At 41.4% G+C, this 23,260-nt stretch overlaps 1 protein-coding gene across 5 annotated transcripts in view; it reads right to left on the reverse strand.

Moving 5' to 3' along the window:
- Positions 1 to 23,260, reverse strand: part of STK32B (serine/threonine kinase 32B) — a 435,418-nt gene that overhangs the window by 154,585 nt on the left and 257,573 nt on the right. For all 5 annotated transcript variants that reach the window (NM_001133697.1, XM_024245627.3, XM_024245628.3 and 2 more), the window contains 1 exon segment: positions 1,471 to 1,644. In NM_001133697.1, coding sequence (NP_001127169.1) covers positions 1,471 to 1,644 — 174 coding nt within the window.

Below are 23,260 nucleotides of genomic sequence, written 5' to 3' on the forward strand. Positions count from 1 at the left end.
AGTTGATAATGAAGGAATGGGGCTTGTTTACTATAACCTACACTCTAAGGTGTCCTGGAAAACCTTTGATGGCACAATCTCTTTCCTTCGGGCTCAGTCACATTCCCATTGAAATCACTTGAGTTCCCTGTGTAGAGGATGAAAGCATAAAGACACCATTCTTTGATCTCAGTTGTGTGTGTGTGTGGGGGGGGGGGTGTCATTTCAGCATCTAGTACATATATGTTCAGATAATCTTGCCATTGTTAGTACAGTATCCCAACCCAGGCAGGCTTGATGTCCTTTAGCCCAGACACTCTCCATTTTACCCTCATTAGCAGACTAACCTTTAGTCTTCCTTTTGGGTAAGGAAGGGGGCAACCACCCGGCTCTGGAGAGTTGGGAAAGAGGTCTGTATTTCTCAATACTACTTAAGAAGTTTTCAACAATTCACCTTAGATCCATTCCATAGATACCAGGTGCTGCCAATTCCTAAGCTTTTGGGGAATTCTTTAGCATCTATTAGTTCTTGACTCTCCCCAGTAGCAACATTAAATTCAGTTTCTGGTATCCTAAGTCATCGATCACTCTACATCTTTCTTTCCAGCTTCCCCCACTGTTTTCACTGTAGTCCCCTTTCAGTGTTCCCTATCTTCATAACTTTATCACTTTTCAAATATTCCTTACTGTCATTTAATGGAGTTTAACAAGGGAAAAATTTAGACATATATGCTTAATCTGTCATCTTTACCTAGAAGTTCAAGTCCTCATCTTTTCCAAATCTTCCAAAATTAGTTAAGTTACAAGGAGAACAGCTAAGCACAGTGCAAGACCATGGGTAAACCAACTTGGAGCCCCTCACACCAGCTGCCTTTTCTGGGGTCAGTGAGAAGAGTTATGAATGATACAATCACTTTCCAAAGCCCCTCATTGAGTTCCAGCTTCTGTAGGCAAAGTCACTTTGCTCACCTGTGTAGGACATGGCACTGCTGTGCATAGCAGGGAGAAGCAAGGTCCCTGAGGAGGCTACAGAAACTCAGAGCTTTTATGCAAAGCCCAGAGCCAGCACTGAGACTTCCCAAGAGAAAGAAATCCAATGCACAGCACTAATTTCTAATCACGGAAAAAAAGAGAGTAGAATTCCTCACACTCCCAACTCACTAGTATAATAATGCTACTTTAATTTTTCTGACTTGAGACAAGAGGGACAGAATGTTCTAGCTTCCCCAGGCATACTGGAGCACAGAAGATAAGGCCAGCCACCCGCCATGTCTCTAAGCAGTAGTGTATGGGTACAGGATGGGAGGTGTAGGTGCTGGTTGTAGAGAACATAAAAAAATAGGAAGAAAAGTGTTCTGCTTTTTTCCTCTCATGCACTACCACTTTTAAACCATGTCAAGGACAAAATTCTCTCCCCACTACTGCAGACTTCTCCTGACACCCTAGCCCATGGTCCCTCTGTCCCAGGCATCCCGCCAGCAGCCCAGTTACCTGTGGATGATGTGGTACCTCTGAAGATACTCCAGAGCCAGTGCCAGCTCACAGATGTAGAGTTTCACAGTCCCCTCTGTGAAATGCACATTCTGCTGCAGATGGTAGCGCAGGTCACCTCCCAGGAGCAGGTCCACCACCATGAACATGTCCTCCTCGTCCTGGAAGGAGTACCTAGGAGCACAGAAGGACAGAGAAGATTAGGGGTGGAGGCACCTTCAGCACTCTCAAGACCAATGCCCCCATTTTACAGAAGAGCAAACTGAGGCTCAGAGAGAGGTACTGAGTTGCCTGAGTCATGGTGCTATGGGAGTAGAGGGGAAGGGGCAAAGGCTTCCAATCCTCAGGCTGCCTCCACATTTGTTGGGGTTTCCTCATTTCTTACATAACAAAGGCAAGCAGGAGTACCCAGCATTAGTTCCCAGGCTCTGGCAGACAGATGACAGTTTAACTACTACCGGACTCCAGCATGTTTCTTCATCCGTTTTTAGCAGGTGCTTTAATTAGATGGTGTCAGTGTTTGTAGGAGCTAGCCTCCAAAGACACACTCCCCTCCCAAACACTCCCTCCATTCCCTGCATATGCATGCTGCTCTCCATATGGAGCTTGTCTCTGCAACTCTTGAATGCAGTGGTGTTATGGGACATCCAAGTCTAGGCCTTAAGGGAACAGGCAGTTTCTAATTTTTACCTCTTGGAACCCAGCCAGATGCAAGCCACATGGAGAGGCCAAGAGAAGGAAAACCAGATCCCCAGCTGAGTTCCCAGTGACAGCCAGCACCACCGCCTGCCACGCGAGTGAGCTGCCTTGAGCATTTTGATATTTCATGGCAACCCCAGATATCACATGGAGCAGAAGAACACCCCAGCTGAGCCCAATTACCCTACAGAACATGAGATGATTAAATGGTGATGTTTTTACACCATTAAGTTTTAGGGTGGTATTTTGTTTTGTTTTTGAAACAGTAGAAAATTGATACAGTACCAAATTCATTTAACAAAATGCATTTGGGCTTTCTAAGGACTGAAGAGCCAACACATAGAATGTGAGATTGTTGTTAAACAATTGTAGTATAGCATCACATCACAAACTGTTGTCAAGTTCTTTGTAGATTCACGGGTATAATAATGGAATCATGTAATATAATCACAGAATTGCATAATGTAATCATGGAAGCTTAGACCTGTGTCTTAGATCCTCAGACATTAGACCGAATCAGCCAGGTCCTTCCCCTCACTTAACAGAACAGGAAACTGAGGCCCAGAGGGAAGAAGGGACTTGGTGAGTCAGTGTAAGTGTGGGGACAAGAACCCAAATCCCCTGACTCTCACTCGCTGCAGTGTCCTGATGACCATACACTGTGGGGATGTTGCTGTAATGCACCCACACTATGTTCCAGTATCCTGGGTGTGCAGCCCTGGGGAGGGAGCCTGGTGCATGATTTGGTCCCAGGACAGGCAACAGAACCACATGCTTACAGGACAAGGAATTCCAGGGTTGGAAGGACCTCAAATCCCCTCCAGCTCTCATTACAGAGACTGGGGTCCAGGAAAGAGGAGATGGCTGGACACAAGTCATATCCTCTTTGTGTATCTTACCCATTGTTTATAATTGTTCAGAATTAAGGCAAGGAAGGGGGCTGTTTATTGCATCCCCAGATCATGAATTTACCAGAGGCTTATGGAACACCTACTGTCTGATAGGCACTGGGCTACATGCTGGGGACACTGGGACAAAGAAACTGTCTTCGCCCTGGAGGCGTGCACAGTGCCCTGGGAGGGGCTGGGCTGACAGTCACTGACAGTGCACGGGCTGGCATTCTAGGAGTCTTTCCAGGGTGCAGGGGAGTGTGGGAAAGGAGGAGGCCAGTGCTCCAGCAGGTGAAGGTGGGTGGGAGAAATTGGGAAAGTCTTTACCCATGAGGGGTTTACTGGGTCAGGAACACACAGGCTGTGTGACTCACACAGAGAGAGAAACAGCATAACCCACGGCGGGAGGCTGGATCATGGCGCAGTACCCACAACCTGCACAAACAGCGGAGGGCCACCTTTGGGAGTCACCGTGGTGACATGGATGGGCAGGAGTGGAGTAAGATACAGTCCCTGCTCCTCATGGAATTAGAGACTGGAACAAACCTCACGGGATGGAATGAAGTGCCTTCTATCAGAGACTCACAGGAAGTGCTGCGAGGGTGGAGGGCACAGGGCTGAAGATGCCATCTTTCTCCCAGGCTGTTCTGTGCTGAAAGGCCCTTCCGCCTTTCTAGGCAGAGGCACCCGGAGTACCCAGGACGTTCCCAATATTCCTGTCACAGTTTCAAGGCACTATTTCCAGAAGTATCAGTGAGAATATTTTTGTTTGCCCAGAAAGTTTTTATTATTGTTGATATTATTAATTATTATTCTCACTCTCACTCTTGGCCTCCCGAAGTGCTGGGATTATAGGCATGAGCCACCGTGCCCGGCCACCAGCTGGACTTTAGATCTGTTTCAGGGCCAGTATAACCTCATTCATGCTCCTCCCCCTCAACAAAGAGAGGAGCATGTAAGTGACACAGCCTCGCTGGGAAGCACAGGACTACCTTGTTTTACTGCACTTCACTTTCTTACAAATGGAAGGTTTGCGGCAACCCTGCCTCTAGTAAGTCTATCAGTGTCAATTTTCCAATAGCACGTGCTCAATTTGTATCTCTGTGTCACATTTTGGTAATTCTTGCAGTATTTCAAACATTATTATATCTGCTATAGTGATCTATGATAAATGGTCTTTGATGTTACTATTACAATTGTTTGGAAGCTCCGCAAATGGCATCCATATAGCACCCAAAGCTTCATGGATAAAGGTTGGATGTGTTCTCATGCTCCACTGACCAGTAGTTTCCCATCTCTCACTTTCTCCTTGGGCCTTTCTATTCCCTGAGGAATAACAATATTGAAATTAGGCCAGTTAATAACTCTACAAAGGCCTGTAAGTGTTCAAGTGAATGGAAGAATCGCACATCTCTCACTTTACAACAAATACTAGAAATAATTAAGCCTAATGAGAAAGACATACCAAATGCCAAGACAGGATGAAATCTAGACTCTTACACCGCAAAGTTAGCCAAGTTATAAATGCAAAGGAAATAAAAATTGCTACTCCAATGTACGCACGTAAGACATGAAAGCCAAACAGCCTTATTGCTGATATGGAGGAAATTTTAGTGGTCTAGATAGAAGATCAAATCAGCTACAACATTCCCTTAAGCCAAATCCTAACCCAGAGCAAGGCCTTAACTCTCTTCAGTTCTATGAAGGCTGAGAGAGGTGAGGGAGTTGCAGAAAAAAAGCTGGAAGCTAGCAAAGGTTGGTTCATGAGGTTTAAGAAAAGAAGCCATCTCCAGAACATAAAAGCACAAGGTGAAGCAGCAGGTGTTGATGGAGAAGCTGCAGAAAGTTACCCAGAAGATCTAGCTCAGATCATTGGTGAAGGTGAATACACCAAACAGGAGATTTTCAAAGTAGAAAAAATAGCAAATAGCTTTATAATGGAAGTAGATGTCATTTAGGACTTTCATAGCTGGAGAGGACAAGTCAATGCCCGGCTTCAAAGGTTCAAAGGACAGGCTCTCTTGTTAGGGAGGCTCTCTTGTTTTAGCAGCTGGTCACTTCAAGTGGAAGTCAATGCTCATTTATCATTTTGAAAATACCAGGGCCCTTAAGAATTATGCTAAATCTATTCTGCCTGTGCTCTATACATAGAATAAAAAAACTCTAGATGACAGCACACCAGTTTACAGCAAAATTTACGAAATATTTTAAGCCCAATGTTGAGATCTACTTCTCAAAAAATATTCATTTCAAAATATTACCACTCTTAGTCACCCAAGAGCTCAGATGGAGATGTACAAGATTAATGTTGTTTTCATCACAAAACAACAACCGTCCTGCAGTTCATGGATGAAGGAGTAATTTTGATCTTTGAGGCTTATTAAGAAATACATTTTGTAAGACGATAACTGCCATAGATAGTGATTCCTTTGATGGATCCGGGCAAAGTAAATTGAAAATCTTCTGGAAAGGATTCGCCATTCTAGATGTCATTAAGAACATTCATGATTCATGAGAAAAGGTCAAAGTACTAACATTAACAGGAGTTTGGAAGAAGTGGATTCTAACCCTCATGGATGACTATGAGGGGTTCAAGACTTCAGTGGAGGAAGGAACTGCAGATGTGGTAAAAGTAGCAAAAGAACTAGAATCAGAAGTGGAACCTGAAAATGTAACTGAACTGCTGCCATCTCATGATAAAACGTTAACAGATGAGGAGTTGAGTTGTTTCTCCTAAGGATAAGGAAGAAACGAGCTTCTTGAGATGGAATCTGCTCCTGATGAAGGTGCTGTACACATTGTTAAAATGACACAAGAGGTTTAGAATATTACATAAGCTTAGTTGATAAAGCGGCTGTAGGATTTGAGAGGACTGACTCCACTTTTGAAAGAAGTTCTACTGTGGGCAAAATGCTGTCAAATAGCATCACTTGCTATAGAGAAATCTTTCATGAAGTGAAGAGTCCATCATCATGGAAAGCTTCATTGTTTTCTTATTTTAAGAAATTTTCACAGTGACCCCAACCTTCAGCAACCACCACCCTGATAAGTAAGCAGCCATCAACATTGAGGAAAGACCCTCCACCTGCAAAAAGACTGTGATTTGTTGAAAGAAGGCTCAGATGAGTGTCAGCATTGTAGCTATCAAGTATTTTAGATGAAAGTATGTACACTTTTTAGACATAATGCTGTTGCACACTGAATAGAGTACAATGTAGTATAGTATAAACATAACTTTTAAAGGCACTAGAAAACAAAAAAATGTCAATATACCTGTCTGGGGAGAGAACCTGCAGAGAGGGAAGCAGGGCTGGGAGCTAAATGCAGAAAGAGGCACTGCTGGAGGTACTGGCTCCCACCTAGTCAGAAGAAAGATCCATTCCTGAACTTCATATTTACATGGGCAATGACTGTTTTTATTTTTTTAAATTAAGCTACTTTACTTTGAATTTCTGTGACTTGGAACTGAGTTACAACTTTTCATGTATTTGCTACTGGATAGAAGAATATAGATGCCCCAAAAGAAACCACAGGAATCAAATATAATATGCCTACTACAGATGCACAATTTGTATTCTAATAGTTGATGGACTATTGAAACATTACATTAATAACCAGCGAGTTCTGTACTCTCAACTCACAGCTAAACTGTCAAAGGGCATCTCATTCAGTATTCCATCAGAACTCTTTGGAGGAGCAACATGAATTTTCAGAGGGAAACTTGCATACTGGAATGAATTCCAAAGAGGAAAATCAAAATGCTAAGAGAACAGTAATTTAAGCAATAATTCAGGTTGTGGCTTTTTCTTGCTGCAGATTCACATTCTTCTCCAGGCCACAGACCCTACATTCCCAGGGAAACTCAATATTGTTACTGGAGAAGACAGAATGACTTTTCATTTATCTCTCTGTAGTTTTGCACTATTCCACAGCTTTGTGACATTGTCCCTTTTGCTGCTTCTTGTATTAGAATTATAATTATATTCTCATAATAGTGCTGAACATTGTCATGGAAATGATGGAGATCACAAATAAGAAAGCTAAGCTCTATCACAGTAACTCTGACCTATGGAAAAATCTGGAAAATTAGGCTCTCCTTGCAAGAGCAAAGAAAATTGTGTGCTGTGAAGGCATAAATCCTGGCCTGGCTATTGCAAAAGAACTGCATAAAGAATGCGATTTTCCATGTTTTATTTTTTTTAAAATTATTAATTTCCTACTTTGTTCCAGAAAGGATTCAGGTGACTTGTAAAATGTATATAACATAATAGAATTAAAAATAAGACAAAGATCAAGTCACAAAATAAAAAAGGAATCCAATAAAATAGAATCAGGGAAAAATACCCCAATTTATGCCTCAAGATCCTGTATGCTTGCCTGAAATATGCCATCAATGTGTCCCAAATCTCCCCAGCACACAGAGCAAAAAGAGAAACATGATCAGCTACATGATTCAGAGCTGATGTGGAAAAAAACCAATTGTTTAGGAAAAGCAAGATTTTTGTCCTGGTACTGAAATCAGTGGGAAATTTCTTCCACTGGATTCTTATGAAGATGGTGTTCTGTAATGTGGTGAACCATGAGTCCACATAAAATAACTCTAAACACAGTAATAAGTGGAACAGGAATTTTCTGCATGATGTGCTTTAAGGTAGGCTGAAGGCATTAAAAATCCAATTTCATAGAAGCAATGCTACATGGGGCAAAGCAATGAGGCTGTGTGTCATGCTCACGGATGAACTTTCTTCATACCAGGATAAATTTAGAGCAGAGCACGAGGTGAATGTTCTTCAGGGACTGCTTCACAAAGACAGGCTCGCACACACAGCAGCAAGTACTCAGTAGGCTTCTCCCATGCATTTGGTCCTTGCAAGAAGCCAAGGATTTAGTGGGAGAAGTCAGCACATGAGTGCTCACCTGGGCTTAAGATTTCATAAGGGAGCCCAGATTTTGCTGTCATGTTAGGACAAGTCCCTGGATGGACCCACGCTCTCACAATTCTACACATTCACCCACCATATTCCTTATTCCTGGTGCACCACTTCTGTCCTCTTGTCCATCACTCACTTCTCAGCATAGTGCAGGGTTCCCAAACCCAGAGCAGTTTTGCTCCCCTGGGGACACTGAACAATGTGTGGAGACAGTTTTCATTGTCACAATTTGGAGGAGTACTGCTGTCATCTAGTGAGTTGGAGCCAGGGATGCTGCTAAATATCCTACAATGCACAGGACGGCCTCCACCACAATCACCTACTGCAAAATGGCAACAGTGCTGAGGTTGAAAAACCCTGGTTAAGACTGATGCTCCCTCCTTTAAGAAGCCTTCCCTAACCCTGGGAACTGAGGCAGGTGACCCCCTAGTCCCTTATAATAATAACAGTTAACACTCATGTGGTACAAATTCTATGCCAGACACCATTCTTTTATTATTATTATTATTATTATTATTATTATTATACTTTAGGTTTTATGGTACATGTGCGCAATGTGCAGGTAAGTTACATATGTATACATGTGCCATGCTGGTGCGCTGCACCCACTAACTCGTCATCTAGCATTAGGTATATCTCCCAATGCTATCCCTCACCCCTCCCCCCACCCCACAACAGTCCCTGAAGTGTGATGTTCCGCTTCCTGTGTCCATGTGTTCTCATTGTTCAAATCCCACCTATGAGTGAGAATATGCGGTCTTTGGTTTTTTGTTCTTGCGATAGTTTACTGAGAATGATGATTTCCAATTTCATCCGTGTCCCTACAAAGGACATGAACTCATCATTTTTTATGGCTGCATAGTATTCCATGGTGTATATGTGCCACATTTTCTTAATCCAGTCTATCATTGTTGGACATTTGGGTTGGTTCCAAGTCTTTGCTATTGTGAATAATGCCGCAATAAACATATGTGTGCATGTGTCTTTATAGCAGCATGATTTATAGTCCTTTGGGTATATACTCAGTAATGGGATGGCTGGGTCGAATGGAATTTCTAGTTCTAGATCCCTGAGGAATCGCCACACTGACTTCCACAAAGGTTGAACTAGTTTACAGTTCCACTAACAGTGTAAAAGTGTTCCTATTTCTCCACATCCTCTCCAGCACCTGTTGTTCCCTGACTTTTTAATGATTGCCATTCTACCTGGTGTGAGATGGTATCTCATTGTGGTTTTGATTTGCATTTCTCTGATGGCCAGTGATGGTGAGCATTTTTTCATGTGTTTTTTGGCTGCATAAATGTCTTCTTTTGAGAAGTGTCTGTTCATGTCCTTTGCCCACTTTTTGATGGGGTTGTTTTTTTCTTGTAAATTTGTTGGAGTTCATTGTAGATTCTGGATATTAGCCCTTTGTCAGATGAGTAGGTTGTGAAAATTTTCTCCCATTTTGTAGGTTGCCTGTTCACTCTGATGGTAGTTTCTTTTGCTGTGCAGAAGCTCTTTAGTTTAATTAGATCCCATTTGTCAATTTTGGCTTTTGTTGCCATTGCTTTTGGTGTTTTAGACATGAAGTCCTTGCCCATGCCTATGTCCTGAATGGTAATGCCTAGGTTTTCTTCTAGGGTTTTTATGGTTTTAGGTCTAACATTTAAGTCTTTAATCCATCTTGAATTGATCTTTGTATAAGGTGTAAGGAAGGGATCCAGTTTCAGCTTTCTACATATGGCTAGCCAGTTTCCCCAGCACCATTTATTAAATAGGGAATCCTTTCCCCATTTCTTGTTTTTCTCAGGTTTGTCAAAGATCAGATAGTTGTAGATATGTGGCATTATTTCTGACGGCTCTGTTCTGTTCCATTGATCTATATCTCTGTTTTGGTACCAGTAGCATGCCGTTTTGGTTACTGTAGCCTTGTAGTATAATTTGAAGTCAGGTAGTGTGATGCCTCCAGCTTTGTTCTTTTGGATTAGGATTGACTTGGCGATGCGGGCTCTTTTTTGGTTCCATATGTACTTTAAAGTAGTTTTTTCCAATTCTGTGAAGAAACTCATTGGTAGCTTGATGGGGATGGCATTGAATCTGTAAATTACCTTGGGAAGGATGGCCATTTTCACGATATTGATTCTTCCTACCCATGAGCATGGAATGTTCTTCCATTTGTTTGTATCCTCTTTTATTTCCTTGAGCAGTGGTTTGTAGTTCTCCTTGAAGAGGTCCTTCACATCCCTTGTAAGTTGGATTCCTAGGTATTTTATTCTCTTTGAAGCAATTGTGAATGGGAGTTCACTCATGATTTGGCTCTCTGTTTGTCTGTTATTGATGTATAAGAATACTTGTGATTTTTGTACGTTGATTTTGTATCCTGAGACTTTGCTGAAGTTGCTTATCAGCTTAAGGAGATTTTGGGCTGAGACAATGGGGTTTTCTAAATATACAATCATGTCATCTGCAAACAGGGACAATTTGACTTCCTCTTTTCCTAATTGCATACCCTTGATTTCCTTCTCCTGCCTAATTGCCCTGGCCAGAACTTCCAACACTATGTTGAATAGAAGTGGTGAGAGAGGGCATCCCTGTCTTGTGCCAGTTTTCAAAGGGGATGCTTCCAGTTTTTGCCCATTCAGTATGATATTGGCTGTGGGTTTGTCATAGATAGCTCTTATTATTTTGAGATACGTCCCATCAATACCAAATTTATTGAGAGTTTTTAGCATGGGGAATTGTTGAATTTTGTCAAAGGCCTTTTCTGCAACTATTGAGATACTCATGTGGTTTTTGTCTTTGGTTCTGTTTATATGCTGGATTACATTTATTGATTTGCGTATATTGAACCAGCCTTGCATCCCAGGGATGAAGCCCACTTGATCATGGTGGACAAGCTTTTTGATGTGCTGCTGGATTCTGTTTGCTAGTATTTTATTGAGGATTTTTGCATCAATGTTCATCAACGATATTGGTCTAAAATTCTCTTTTTTGGTTGTGTCTCTGCCAGGCTTTGGTATCAGGATGATGCTGGCCTCATAAAATGAGTTAGGGAGGATTCCCTCTTTTTCTATTGATTGGAATAGTTTCAGAAGGAATGGTACCAGTTCCTCCTTGTACCTCTGGTAGAATTCGGCTGTGAACCCATCTGGTCCTGGACTTTTTTTGGTTGGTAAGCTATTGATTATTGCCATAATTTCAGCTCCTGTTATTGGTCTATTCAGAGATTCAACTTCTTCCTGGTTTAGTCTTGGGAGGGTGTATGTGTTGAGGAATTTATCCATTTCTTCTAGATTTTCTAGTTTATTTGCGTAGAGGTGTTTGTAGTATTCTCTGATGGTAGTTTGTATTTCTGTGGGATCGGTGGTGATATCCCCTTTATCATTTTTTATTGCATCTATTTGATTCTTCTCTCTTTTTTTCTTTATTAATCTTGCTAGAGGTCTATCAATTTTGTTGATCCTTTCAAAAAACCAGCTCCTGGATTCATTTATTTTTTGAAGGGTTTTTTGTGTCTCTATTTCCTTCAGTTCTGCTCTGATTTTAGTTATTTCTTGTCTTCTGCTAGCTTTTGAATGTGTTTGCTCATGCTTTTCTAGTTCTTTTAATTGTGATGTTAGGGTGTCAATTTTGGATCTTTCCTGCTTTCTCTTGTGGGCATTTAGTGCTATAAATTCCCCTCTACACACTGCTTTGAATGCATCCCAGAGATTATTCTAAGTGGCTTATTTTCTTATTTTTATTTTTTGAGACTGAGGCTCCCTCTGTTGCGCAGGCTGGGGTGCAGTGGTGCGATCTTGGCTCACTGCAACCTCTGCCTCCTGGGTTCAAGTGATTATCCTGCCTCACCCTCCCCAGTAGCTGGGATTACAGGCCCATGCCACCATGCCTGACTAGCCTTTATATTTTTAATAGTAACAAGGTTTCATCATGTTGGCCAGACTGGTCTTGAATTCCCGACCTCAAGCGATCTGCCTGGATCGGCTTCCCAAAGTGCTAGGATTACAGGTGTGAGCCACCGTGCCTGGCCTAAGTGCTTTATGTATATGCACTAATTTAATGCTCCCAACAATCCGTTGAGATAGGAGTTATTACAAACTGCCTTGGATAGCTCAAGACCTTGAGGTTCAGAGAGATTAAGTAACATGTCCAAGATGACAGCCAGGGAATGGCAGATCTGGGACTGAGCCAAGATAGTCCATGTCCAGAACCTAGACTCTGTGCTTGATGCCCTATAGCAGTTTCCTTGCGGCCAAGTCACCATCATTCTTCTGGTCTCTTTTCCTCACCAGCCAGTGAACTCTGAGTGCAGGGACCTAGCTAATTTAGCACCATCCCTTGCATTTAGCACATAGCCAGGAGCATCCCACACACTGCAGAATGAATGGGTCACAAACACCCGAAGCACCCATATTCTGTGTGGCACACTGGGTCAGTCAATGACGTCTACACAAAAGTGGGGCATTGTACAGAAAAAAGACAGAGGCTAGAGGGTTGACGGGGAAGGAAGGGTGCTAGGCCCTGCTGTTTATGTCACTGCCTGCAGGAACCTCCTTTTTCTCTGGCCTCTTCTTGTCACAGAGACCAGGAACTCCCATTACCCTGAGTGACTCACCAGTCTCTCCCCATAGCTGTCTCCCTCCCTTGCAGGGTGCAGAAGTGACAGATCTGATGAGCGAGTCCAGAAGAAGCAGCCGTGCTCAGCAAAGCCCCATTGGGCTCCCCCTCTGCTTCAGGACCTGCTCATAGTGGGCTTACACTCCTGTCTGCTCTCTGCAACAGCCAGGGCCTGGCTGGTGGAGGGGGACTTGCAGGTGATCACCGTTTCCTGTGCCTCGGAGGTGATTCCATTTCAGAACTGAAGAGTTAGCAAGCCATTTTGGCTACCAATCTAAAGTGGGTTTCTCTGATTGACTGTTACCATGAAGTAGATACTTCCACCTCCACCTGTCAGACTCCTGTCTCTCAATTAGTCCTAAAATCAAGAAGGGAGGAGGTGCTCTTCACAGACCCCCTGCTCATCCCTTAACACTTGTCCCAACTAACCATGGGACGTGGGCATTATCACCCTCAATTGCCCAATGGAGGAAACCAAGGTCAAGAGAGGTTGACTGGTCCAAGGTCACTAGGTCAGTTTTCTTGGAAAGCATGTCATGTACTCAATCATCAGCCTTGGAGGCTGCTTACAAACTAAAGGTCAGCCATGCTAATAACACATGAAATACACGTGAACACATATGAGGGAGGTAGTGCCTGTTGCTGGGGGAAATCTGGAGTTGGAACAGCTTGGTTCAGCTCCTCCTCTTACCTGATGAGTGACTGACTCTCCATCTCACCTTGCCCAGGGCCTGTCAAACAGTGGAACATCCACAAACCTTGTGCAGTTGTTAAAGGTAGAGGAGGGCTGGAAAGGGAAAGGAAGAGTCTGGAGGAAACCCTAAACCTTTCTTAGTCTCCAGGCAGCACAATGCCACTTGAACTATTTGAAACAGCCACCTTTCTCCACTTCCTCTTCCTGAGGCAAAAGTCACTGGGTGCCCAGAGATGACTCTGTGGGATTCAGAAAATCTCTGCAGCCAGGACAAGCCACATGTCTACAACACTCATCTCCTGTGTTTTTACTGTGTGGCATCTGCAGGGGCAATGAACTGAGCATCTCCTCAGGCCACTATCCATTCCATCTGACCTCCGAGGGGAGCAGATGGAGGGGAGGTCTCACTCACTATGCTCACCTCCAGCGATTCTTAAAAATGTAACGGCCAGCAAGAGAGGAGCTAAGAATAGCCTCATAGGCTACAGAAATCCAACAATGGAGCGCTGGGCTTTCTGACAGCTCATATTGTACAAGGAAAAAAGAGCTTATCAAGCCTGACTTGTGCCTGATACATGTCTTTAATAACATTCACAATGGTAAGCTTATTATTTTTTTTTTATATAGACAAGATCTTGCTGTGTTGCCCAGGCTGGTCTTGAACTCCTGTCCTCAAGCAATCCTCTTGACTTGGCCTCCCAAAGTGCTGGGATTACAGGTGTGAGCCACTGTGTTCAGCCAGCCCAACCCCCTACCCCCACCCCCACCGCTTTTTTTTTTTTTAATTTGACTTGAGGCACAAGAGTCTTGAAGCCACTCAAACATGATCTCTCATCGTTCTTCACACTGGACTGATTCTCCTATCTCCTTCCCAGGAAGCCAAAGGAAGCTGGTTAGCTTCCAATTGCCTCCCGTAGACCAAGGCGACAAGATGAGAACCTCTCAAAGCCATCCAGCACCTCCAGGCAGAGGCAGTTTGGGGCAGGAGCAATCGTGCGATGAGGCGAAGGCAGGCTTCAGGTCCACGGTGCCCCCATCCCACTGGAGGGGCTTTGCAGACTGTAAAGTGCTATCTATCTGTATAAATGCAGAACATTGCTCTTGTGGCTTCATGGTTTTATTTATTTCAATCTATATCCTTCATGCTTCTAAAGAATTTGCAGTGGCTGACAAAGGACAGGTAAGACTGATAGAGGAGATAGTGGGGAAAATGTACAACGAAGGAGAGGCACACATACTGTTCACGGGGACAGACAGTGAGCCTGAAACAGTAGCTCCAGCTCCCTTAGCAGTGGAAAGAAAGCAAAGGGCAATGTAGAATGACCAACACAGCTCTCACCACTTGATTAAATAAGATGAAGCCAAACTGCTCTTCTTGGGCCAAATTCCAAAAGACATTTATAACTTGCATTCTCTTACAAGGGGCATTGAATGAAAGAATGGGAAAGGATAAATGATAACTCACATATGCTAAGTGCTTCCTATGTACTAGCCATGGTCCTAAGTGCCTTTTTTTTAATACCATTGACCGAGGCTCCTTGCTCTATGTGAGCTCTTTACATTGGAGATCTCACTTAATCTTCCAACACTTTGGTGTAGGCATTATTATGGCTATTTTAGAGGTGACAGAACTGACGTTCAGAGAAGCTGAGTAACTTGCCTAGAATCGCACTCAGCTTTGCTCCAAACCCCTCCCTCTGAAATCCTTTTGCCAACCACATCTTCAAAGCCCTTTTGTACTCTCTCAAAGACCCTTCCCTTCAACTACACAGTGCATACCCGTCTGAGTCTACAGTGATGCACTTCTCATCATTCAGAATACATGCATCATCTATTGAACATAATCAACCTGTTCCTAAAAACCAGTCATTCTGTTTGAAGACACTAAGAATGTATTTCCCATTATTTAAGTGGGAAAAATTACAATGCATCACTCTTCAACCCAAATTTCTCAACCAATTTCTTAAAATACAATGTAAACACAACAAAATAGATAGGAGATCCATCTGCTAATATGTCAAGTGTTTCCATTCCATCCTCATGATCAAACACTAAATATAGTTAATGATGTTTTAGTTTTGGGTTTTTGCAGTAACATGGTCTTGTTTACCCTCAGCAGTGTCTAAGACCCACATCCCTGTGGCGATACTTAATGTGATTTTTCAAACTGACTACACTTGGTTCTGACATTTCACTAGTTGTATTTGAAATGTAACTTGAGACTTGACCTGATATCACATTGTTAAAAATGTTATATTGAGTTTCAAGGCTGTAAATACAATTGTTTTCAATGTAAACAATAGCTGAAAAAGTATTGATAGATACACACAGGGTTGAGCCATGTGAAATTGCCAGTGCTTACCGTTTTGACTATGGAATAACAATTTCATATGGTTCAACCTAATACAGTCCATGCAGCCTTAGTAATAAAAATCAAGAGGCACTGGACCAGGAAAATGTTAAGTGCAGAGGCGTTCTGCAGGGTGAATATGCCTGAATGTTTGTTGAACACCTACTATGTACCAGGCCCTATCACGGGAAGGGGAATCATTCATCAACCAGATGTGGCCGCTGTACTCAAGGTGCTCATTGTACTCTAGGAGGGGAAGGATAAGGTAGTGTAGAAACACATAGGGGAGGGACCTATCAAAAAAGAGGAGGGATTCTCAAGGGGAAGAGACGTCTAGGTAGAGTGGAGACTTGAATTGGCTCATCAGTGTCTGTTCCACCCTCCTGCAAGTGTGCTTTCCTGTAACTGCAAAGGCTAGAAATCTGCCAAGTTCATGTCACAGACTCCCTTGCAGCTAGAGTTCCTGCATGATTTAGGTTTCTCAGTAAGTTGCATCCACGTAAGACTCGGCTAAGTGGGGCAAGGTCTGAGGTCTCATTCTGGGAGGCAGCTTCTCAACTGCAGCAGGGCAGCCACATCCTCTGCAGGTCAGTTCTCCCTGTGACTTTTGGTAGAGCTCTCAGAGTTTCAGCCCAGAGTCAGCTCTTCTGCCTCCCAGGCATTCTGAGAAGACATTTCATACCCTGTAAAAAAATCTCTTTCTTCTGAACTAACAAGACTGTATTCTCTTCCTCGAAGCTGAGCCCTGGTTGATACAACCAGAGAAGAGCAGAGAGCAGGGACAATGGTCCAGAAATAAGGAACAGCATGAACAAAGGCTGAGAGGAGTGGTGAGCATGGGTTCCAGCTCTGGATGCCTGGGGTGCATGCTGGAGAGGGGTAAGATGGGAGTGAAGAGAGGACTCTTCAAGAAGGGCTTTGTAAGTCATGATAAGAAGTTTGGACTTTATTCTTGCACAAGGGGAAGCTATTGAGGATTTGGAAACAGGAGAAAGTCCTGGTCAGATCTGAGTTTTGGAACAGCTGCTCTGGTGGCTACATATCCAATGAGTTGGAGGACCTTTGCTTTAGGCAGGGGAGCAGTTGAGGCAATATTGCTTCATTGGTAAGCAGTGATGAGCCCTATTCAGGAGAGCACACAAACCCTTTTGAAGTGTACAGGCTCTGGAGGCAAAGTCCTAGGTTTTGGGCCCCATATCCTCATTAGTCATACAGGAATTATTGTGGTGTTTACGTCCTGGTGTTTCAAAGATTTCAGGAGTTATTATGAGTCTAGGGACTGGAAAAGTGACTGACACATAATGAGTGCTTGAAAAATACTTGCTATTTGTGGCCAGGCACGGTGGCTCACGCCTGTAATCCCAGCACTTTGGGAGGCCAAGGTGGGCGGATCACGAGGTCAGGAGATCGAGACCATCCTGGCTAACACAGTGAAACCCCGTCTCTACTAAAAATACAAAAAAAAAAAATTAGCTGGGCATGGTGGTGGGCACCTGTAGTCCCAGCTACTCAGGAGGCTGAGGCAGGCGAATGGCATGAACCCAGGGGGTGGAGCTTGCAGTGAGTGGAGATCGCGCCACTGCACTACAGCCTGGGCGACAGAGCAAGACTCCGTCTCAAAAAAAAAAAAAAACTTGCTATTTTTATTATTCTCAAGATCTTTTGCCATGAATCCAGCCCACTGCATCCTTTTACAGAATGAACTCTTTGCTCTGGTCATCCTGAGGGACTTGGAGTTAGTCAAATGTGCTTTCTCTCTCATACCTGTGTAGCTTTTCTTATGCTGTTCCTTTGTCTGAAAGTACCTACCCTGTGATTCTGGGTCTAGCTGATTCACCATTTAAACCACTGCAGTGATGTCCCAATATATCTGGAATAAATTCAGGATCCCTTAACCTAGCCTACAAAACTCTGTGTGATCAGGACTCTCCAATCTCATTTTATCTTGCTCCTGACTTTTTTTTTCTCAATCTATTTATTTTGGCTTTCATTCTTCTTTCTGTTCCAGGGTTGAGATCTTTGCACTTGCTAGTCTCCTTGCCTACAGTTCTTTTCCCTGCTCCATCTTCCTATCACTCCTTCTCATCATTTAGTCTCAGTTCCTAAGACAACTCCCCAGGCAGGCCTTCTTTCACTGCCTGTTTTTAGAAGCCCCACTTCTTTCTGACATCCTATAATTTTCTCTAAGCCCCTTTAAACCTCTCTTCATAACATTTCTCCCTACATGAAATAATCTCATTTACTCACCTGTTTTGTTGTGTGCTGTCTGCCCTTTCCCCCAATCACACACACACGTGCATGCATTCACACAAGCGTGCACACACACATACACACGCATGCGCACAAGCACACACAAATGCAAGCCCTGAGAGCCAAGGCTTTCTCTACCAGTGGTTCTCAAACTTCAGCAGGCATTCAGAAGCATCTGGGGACCTTGTGAAAACACAGATTGCTGGCCTCACCTCAGAGTTTCTGACTTGGTAGGCCTGGGACAAAACCTGAAATCTGGCAATTCTAACAGATTTTCAGGTGATGTTGATGCTGTTGGTATGGGGACAGCACTTTGAGAAGTGCCGATCTACATTTTTCACAGTTCTATCCAAAACACTTAGATGAATGCCTACTGAACACAGCAGCTCATCAATAGATTTTTAAGTCAATAACTCTTAACTCTTTGTTTATCCTTCAAACAAGGAAATCACTTGTCACCTTCTCCAAGAAGCCTCCCAAACAAGAATAGGAGCTCTTGTCTGAACTCCCTGGAATCCTCCAGCATCCACTCAGGGCCTGGTCCAGGGCAGGAGTGTTCACCGAGTGTTGCTTCAGTGGTTAAGCCTAATGTCCTCCTTACATATTTCTTTCAAGTTATATTTTTTATATATATATATATTTATATATAACTTGAAAAAATATATATATATTTATACAGAAAGTAGCATAACAGACACATATATATTCTCCATCAAAACTAAACAGACATTACATTTTGCCTTATTAATGTCAGCTCTCTTTAAACAATAAAATACTCGGCCAGTCCCGGTGGCTCACACCTATAATTCCAGCAATTTGGGAGGCCGAGGCGGGCAGATCACCTGAGGTCAGGAGTTCGAGATCAGCTTGGCCAACACAGCAAAACCCCATCTCTACTAAAAATACAAAAATTAGCTGGGCGTGGTGGCATGCACCTGTAATTCCAGCTACTCAGGAGGCTGAGGCAGGAGAATAGCTTGAACCCAGGAAGCAGAGGTTGCAGTGAGCTGAGATCGCACCAGTGCACTCCAGCCTGGGTGCTGGAGTCTCAGGGCAAAACTGGAGTCTGGGTGAAACTCCATCTCAAAAAAAAAAAGAAAAAGAAAAAGAAAAAAGAAAATACTCAAGAATTGCCTTACTCCATCTATTCCTTCCTTCATCTACTCTTTCCAGAGGTATTAATAATTAGTACTTGATGTTGAGATATTCCTTATTTCTTTTTACTTTTACTACAATATATACATCCATAAATCATATAAAATTGTAAAACAGATAAACATAACATACAGTTTTAGATAATATTGAGTTTATGCATATTAATTACTTGAAGCAGTGTTTGACATATAATTAAATACTCAGTAAGTGTTGCTGAGTATTATTGTTACTGTTTTTTGGCTTATCTTCCCTCTTAAAGAAATTCTTGTAAAATTTATCCAAGATACATATAGATCTGTTTGTTTCACTTGATGTTATCACTATTTTTAAGTTAGCCATTCTGACAGGTGTGTAGTCACATCTCATTTGCATTTCCCTAATGGATAATTTGCATTTTAATTTGCATTTCACTAATGGAGAAGGAAAATGAACACTTTTTCATGTGTTTATTTGCATGTTCTCTTCTGTGAAATGTCTGTTCATGTCTTTTGCTCATTTTTTAATTGGATTAAAAAAATTTACTGTTGAGATTTGAGAACTCATTATATAGTCTAGATACAAGTCCTTTGTCAAATATGTGGTTTGCAAATATTTTCTTCTCCTCTGTAGCTTGTCTTTTAATCTTCTTCACAGAGTCTTCTGCCGAGCATAAATCTTCAATTTTAATGAGGTCCAGTTTATCAATTTTTACTTTTATGAAACATGTTTTTGGTGTCAAGTCTGAAGACTCTTCACTTAGCTCTTCACTCTTCACTTTTTGTATCAATGTTATATTTTTAAAATAAAATTTGTATTTTTATTTTATCTCCTTCATTTAATAGAAAGTTTTAAAATACCCTGCAAATTTCCAAGCCCATTTTGCTATTTTGTTGGCTATGTGACTGGTTCTATCTATTTTCTCCTATGACATTTTTTCTCAAAAGTTTTATAGTTTTACACTTTACACTTCAATCCATGATCCATTTAGAGTTTTTGTTTAAGATGGTGCCTTGCTCTTATTGCCCAGGCTGGAGTGCAATGGCGTGATTTCAGCTCACTGCAACCTCCGCTTCCTGGGTTCAAGCGATTCTCCTGCCTCAGCCTCCCGAGTAGCTGGCATTACAGGTGCCTGTCACTATGCCCAGCTAACTTTTGTATTTTTAGTAGAGACAGGGTTTCACCATGTTGACCAGGCTGGTCTTGAACTGTTGACCTCAGGTGATCCACCTGCCTCAGCCTCCCAGAGTGCTGGGATTACAGGAGTGAGCCACAGTGCCCAGCTGAGTTTTTAAAAAATATGTAAGGCATGAGGTTTGGTGATGGTTCATTCTTCTGCTTACAGTTGTCCAATTACTATTTGTTGAAGAAGTTATCCTTCCTTCATGATACTGCTTTTGAAACTTTGCAGTTGGGCATATTTGTGTAGTTCAAATTCTGTTCCATTGATCTATGTGTCTGTTCCTATGCTAATACCACATTGTCTTGATTACTGTAGTTACATAATAAAACTTAACATTGAGTAGGCTGACTCCTTCTGCTTTATTTTTCTTTTTCAAAATTGCTTAGCTATTATAGACCCTGTGACATTTCACATTAATTTTAAAATAAGTTTGTCTATGTCTGCAAAAAACTTTTCTTGGACTTTCATAGCAATTGCATTCAATCACTTAGAGGAGAACTGTTATCTTTACTATGTTGCATCTATGAACATGGTGTGTTTCCCCACTTATTTAGGTCTTCTTTGATTTCTGTAATCAGCATTTTATGATTTTCAGCAAATGAATAGTGTAAATGTTTTCATTACATTTATATCTAGGTTTATTATGTATGGAATGATTGTAAATGGGATTTCTAAATTGTTGCTTTCCACATTTGTTGTTAGTATACAGAAATGTGATTAATCTTTGGATGTTAGTGCTGTATACTGTAATGTTGCTGTCACAGTTCTAGGTTGATCTTTATGCATGAATGTTGTAGACCACAACCTTGCTGTCACAACTGCACATACACACATATACATATACATGCTTCTTAGTTCCAGGATATTTTAATTTTAATAAATTCTTTTTTGTGTGTAAACAACTATGCTATCTGAAAATAGAGACAGTTCTATTTTCTCTTTTCTAATCTATATGTCTTATTTTTCTCTTGACTTACTGCAGTGGCTAGAACTTCCAGCAGTTTACTAAATAAGAGTAGTAAAAGCAAAAATCCTTACCTTGTGCCCAATCTTAGGGAGAAAGCATTCAGTCTGTCACCATGATGTTCCTTATAAATAGAAAAAGTTACCCTCCATTTCTAGTTGCCTGAGAGTTTTTATCATGAATGTTTACCACAGATGTTAGATGCAGGGATGCTCTTTCTTCATCAATTGATATAATAATAGGATTTTTTTCTTTAGCTTGTTGAACATGGTAGATTACATTGACTGCTTTAAAAATGTTGAACTAGTGTTGCAAGTCTACAGTGAATCTCAATTTGTTGTGGTGTGTAATTCTTTTTGTACACTGGTGGATTCTACTCGATAACAGGTTGGAGCAAAAGTAATTGTGGTTTTTGCAAAAAAACCACAATTACTTTTGCTCCAACCTAATAATATTTTTGTTGAGATTTTTGTATCTATATTCATGAGCTATGTTGGTCTTTCTTTTATCATACTGTCTTCATCTGCTTTTGTTATCAGGATAATATAAGTTTCATAAAATGAATTTAAAAGTATGCACTTCTCTTCCATTTCCAGAAGAAATTGTGTAAAACTGGTGCTAATTCTTCCTCAAATGTTTGATAGAATTCTCTCGTGAAATCATCTGAGCCTGATTTAATTTTCAGGAGCTACTGTGAATTTAATTTATTTAACAGATATAGGATTGTTCATTTTTTCCTTGGTTGAATTTTGGTAGTTTGTGCTTTTTGAGGAATTGGTCCATTTCTTCTGAGCCATCAAAATTATGAGTAAAAATGTGTTCACAATATTCTCTTTACCTGTTTAATGGCTGCAGAATCCGTATTGGTAGCCTCTGTTTCATTCCTGGTTTTCATTATTTGTTTTCCTTTCATTTTATGTTTGTCAGTCTTGCTAGAGCTTGATCAACTTTCTGAAATATTTTTGAAGAATCAGCTTATTCTTTCATTGATTTTCTCTATTGCTCTCCTGTTTTCAATTTCATTGATTTCTACTGTTTATTATTTCATTCTTTCGGCTTGCCTTGGGTTTATTTTGCTCTTTTTAATTTTTATTATGTTTAATTGACCTATAATAATTGTACGTATTTATGAGGTACTGTGTGATATTTTGATACATGTATGCAATGTGTAATGATAAAAATCAGAGTAATTAGCATAAGCATAATCTCAAATGTTTATCATTTCTTTGTGTTGGTAACATTCAAAATCTGCTCTTCTAGGTATGTGAAAATATACAATAAATTGTTGTTAACTAAAGTAATTCTATAGTGGTACAGAATTTTTTCTATATCACATCGACATAGGACTTATTTCTCCTAGGCAGAGGTATTTTTGTATCTGTTAACCAAGCTTTGGCTATCCTCCCTCCACGCCAATTTTCCCTGCCACTTTTCCCCACCATTAGTAAACACTGTTTTACTCTCTACTTCTATGAGATCAAATTTTTAGCTCATGTGTAAACATGAGTGAGAATATGTGACATTTTCTTTTCTGTGCCTGGCTTATTTTATCTAACATAATGTTCACCAAGCTCATCCATGTTGCCATGAATGACAGAATTTCATTCTTTTTTATGGCTAAATAGTACTCTATCATGTACATATACCACATTTTCTGTATCCATTCATCCCTTTGTGGACACTTAAGGTGATTCCATATCTTGACTATTGTGAATAGTGCTGCAATAAATGTGGGAGTGCAGATATTTCTTCTGCATATTGATTTCTTTTACTTTGGATATCTACCTAGTAGTGGGATTGCTGGGTAGTATGATAGTTCATTATTTTTCTATTTTTTTAGGACCCTCCATACTGTTTTCCATAATGGCTATACTAATTTGCATTCCCACCTACAGTGTGCAAGAGTTCCCTTTTCTCCACATCCTTGCCAGCATTTGTTATTTTTGTCTTTTTGATGATAGCCATTATAACTGGGGTGAGATGATATCTCATTGTGGTTTTGATTTACATTTCCCTGATGATTAGTGATGATGAACATTTTTTTCACATACGTTTGCCATTTATATGACTTCTTTTGACAAATGTCTATTAAGTTCATT

This window comes from Pongo abelii, chromosome 3, assembly GCF_028885655.2.
Source record: "Pongo abelii isolate AG06213 chromosome 3, NHGRI_mPonAbe1-v2.0_pri, whole genome shotgun sequence".
NCBI classification, from domain to species: domain Eukaryota; kingdom Metazoa; phylum Chordata; class Mammalia; order Primates; family Hominidae; genus Pongo; species Pongo abelii.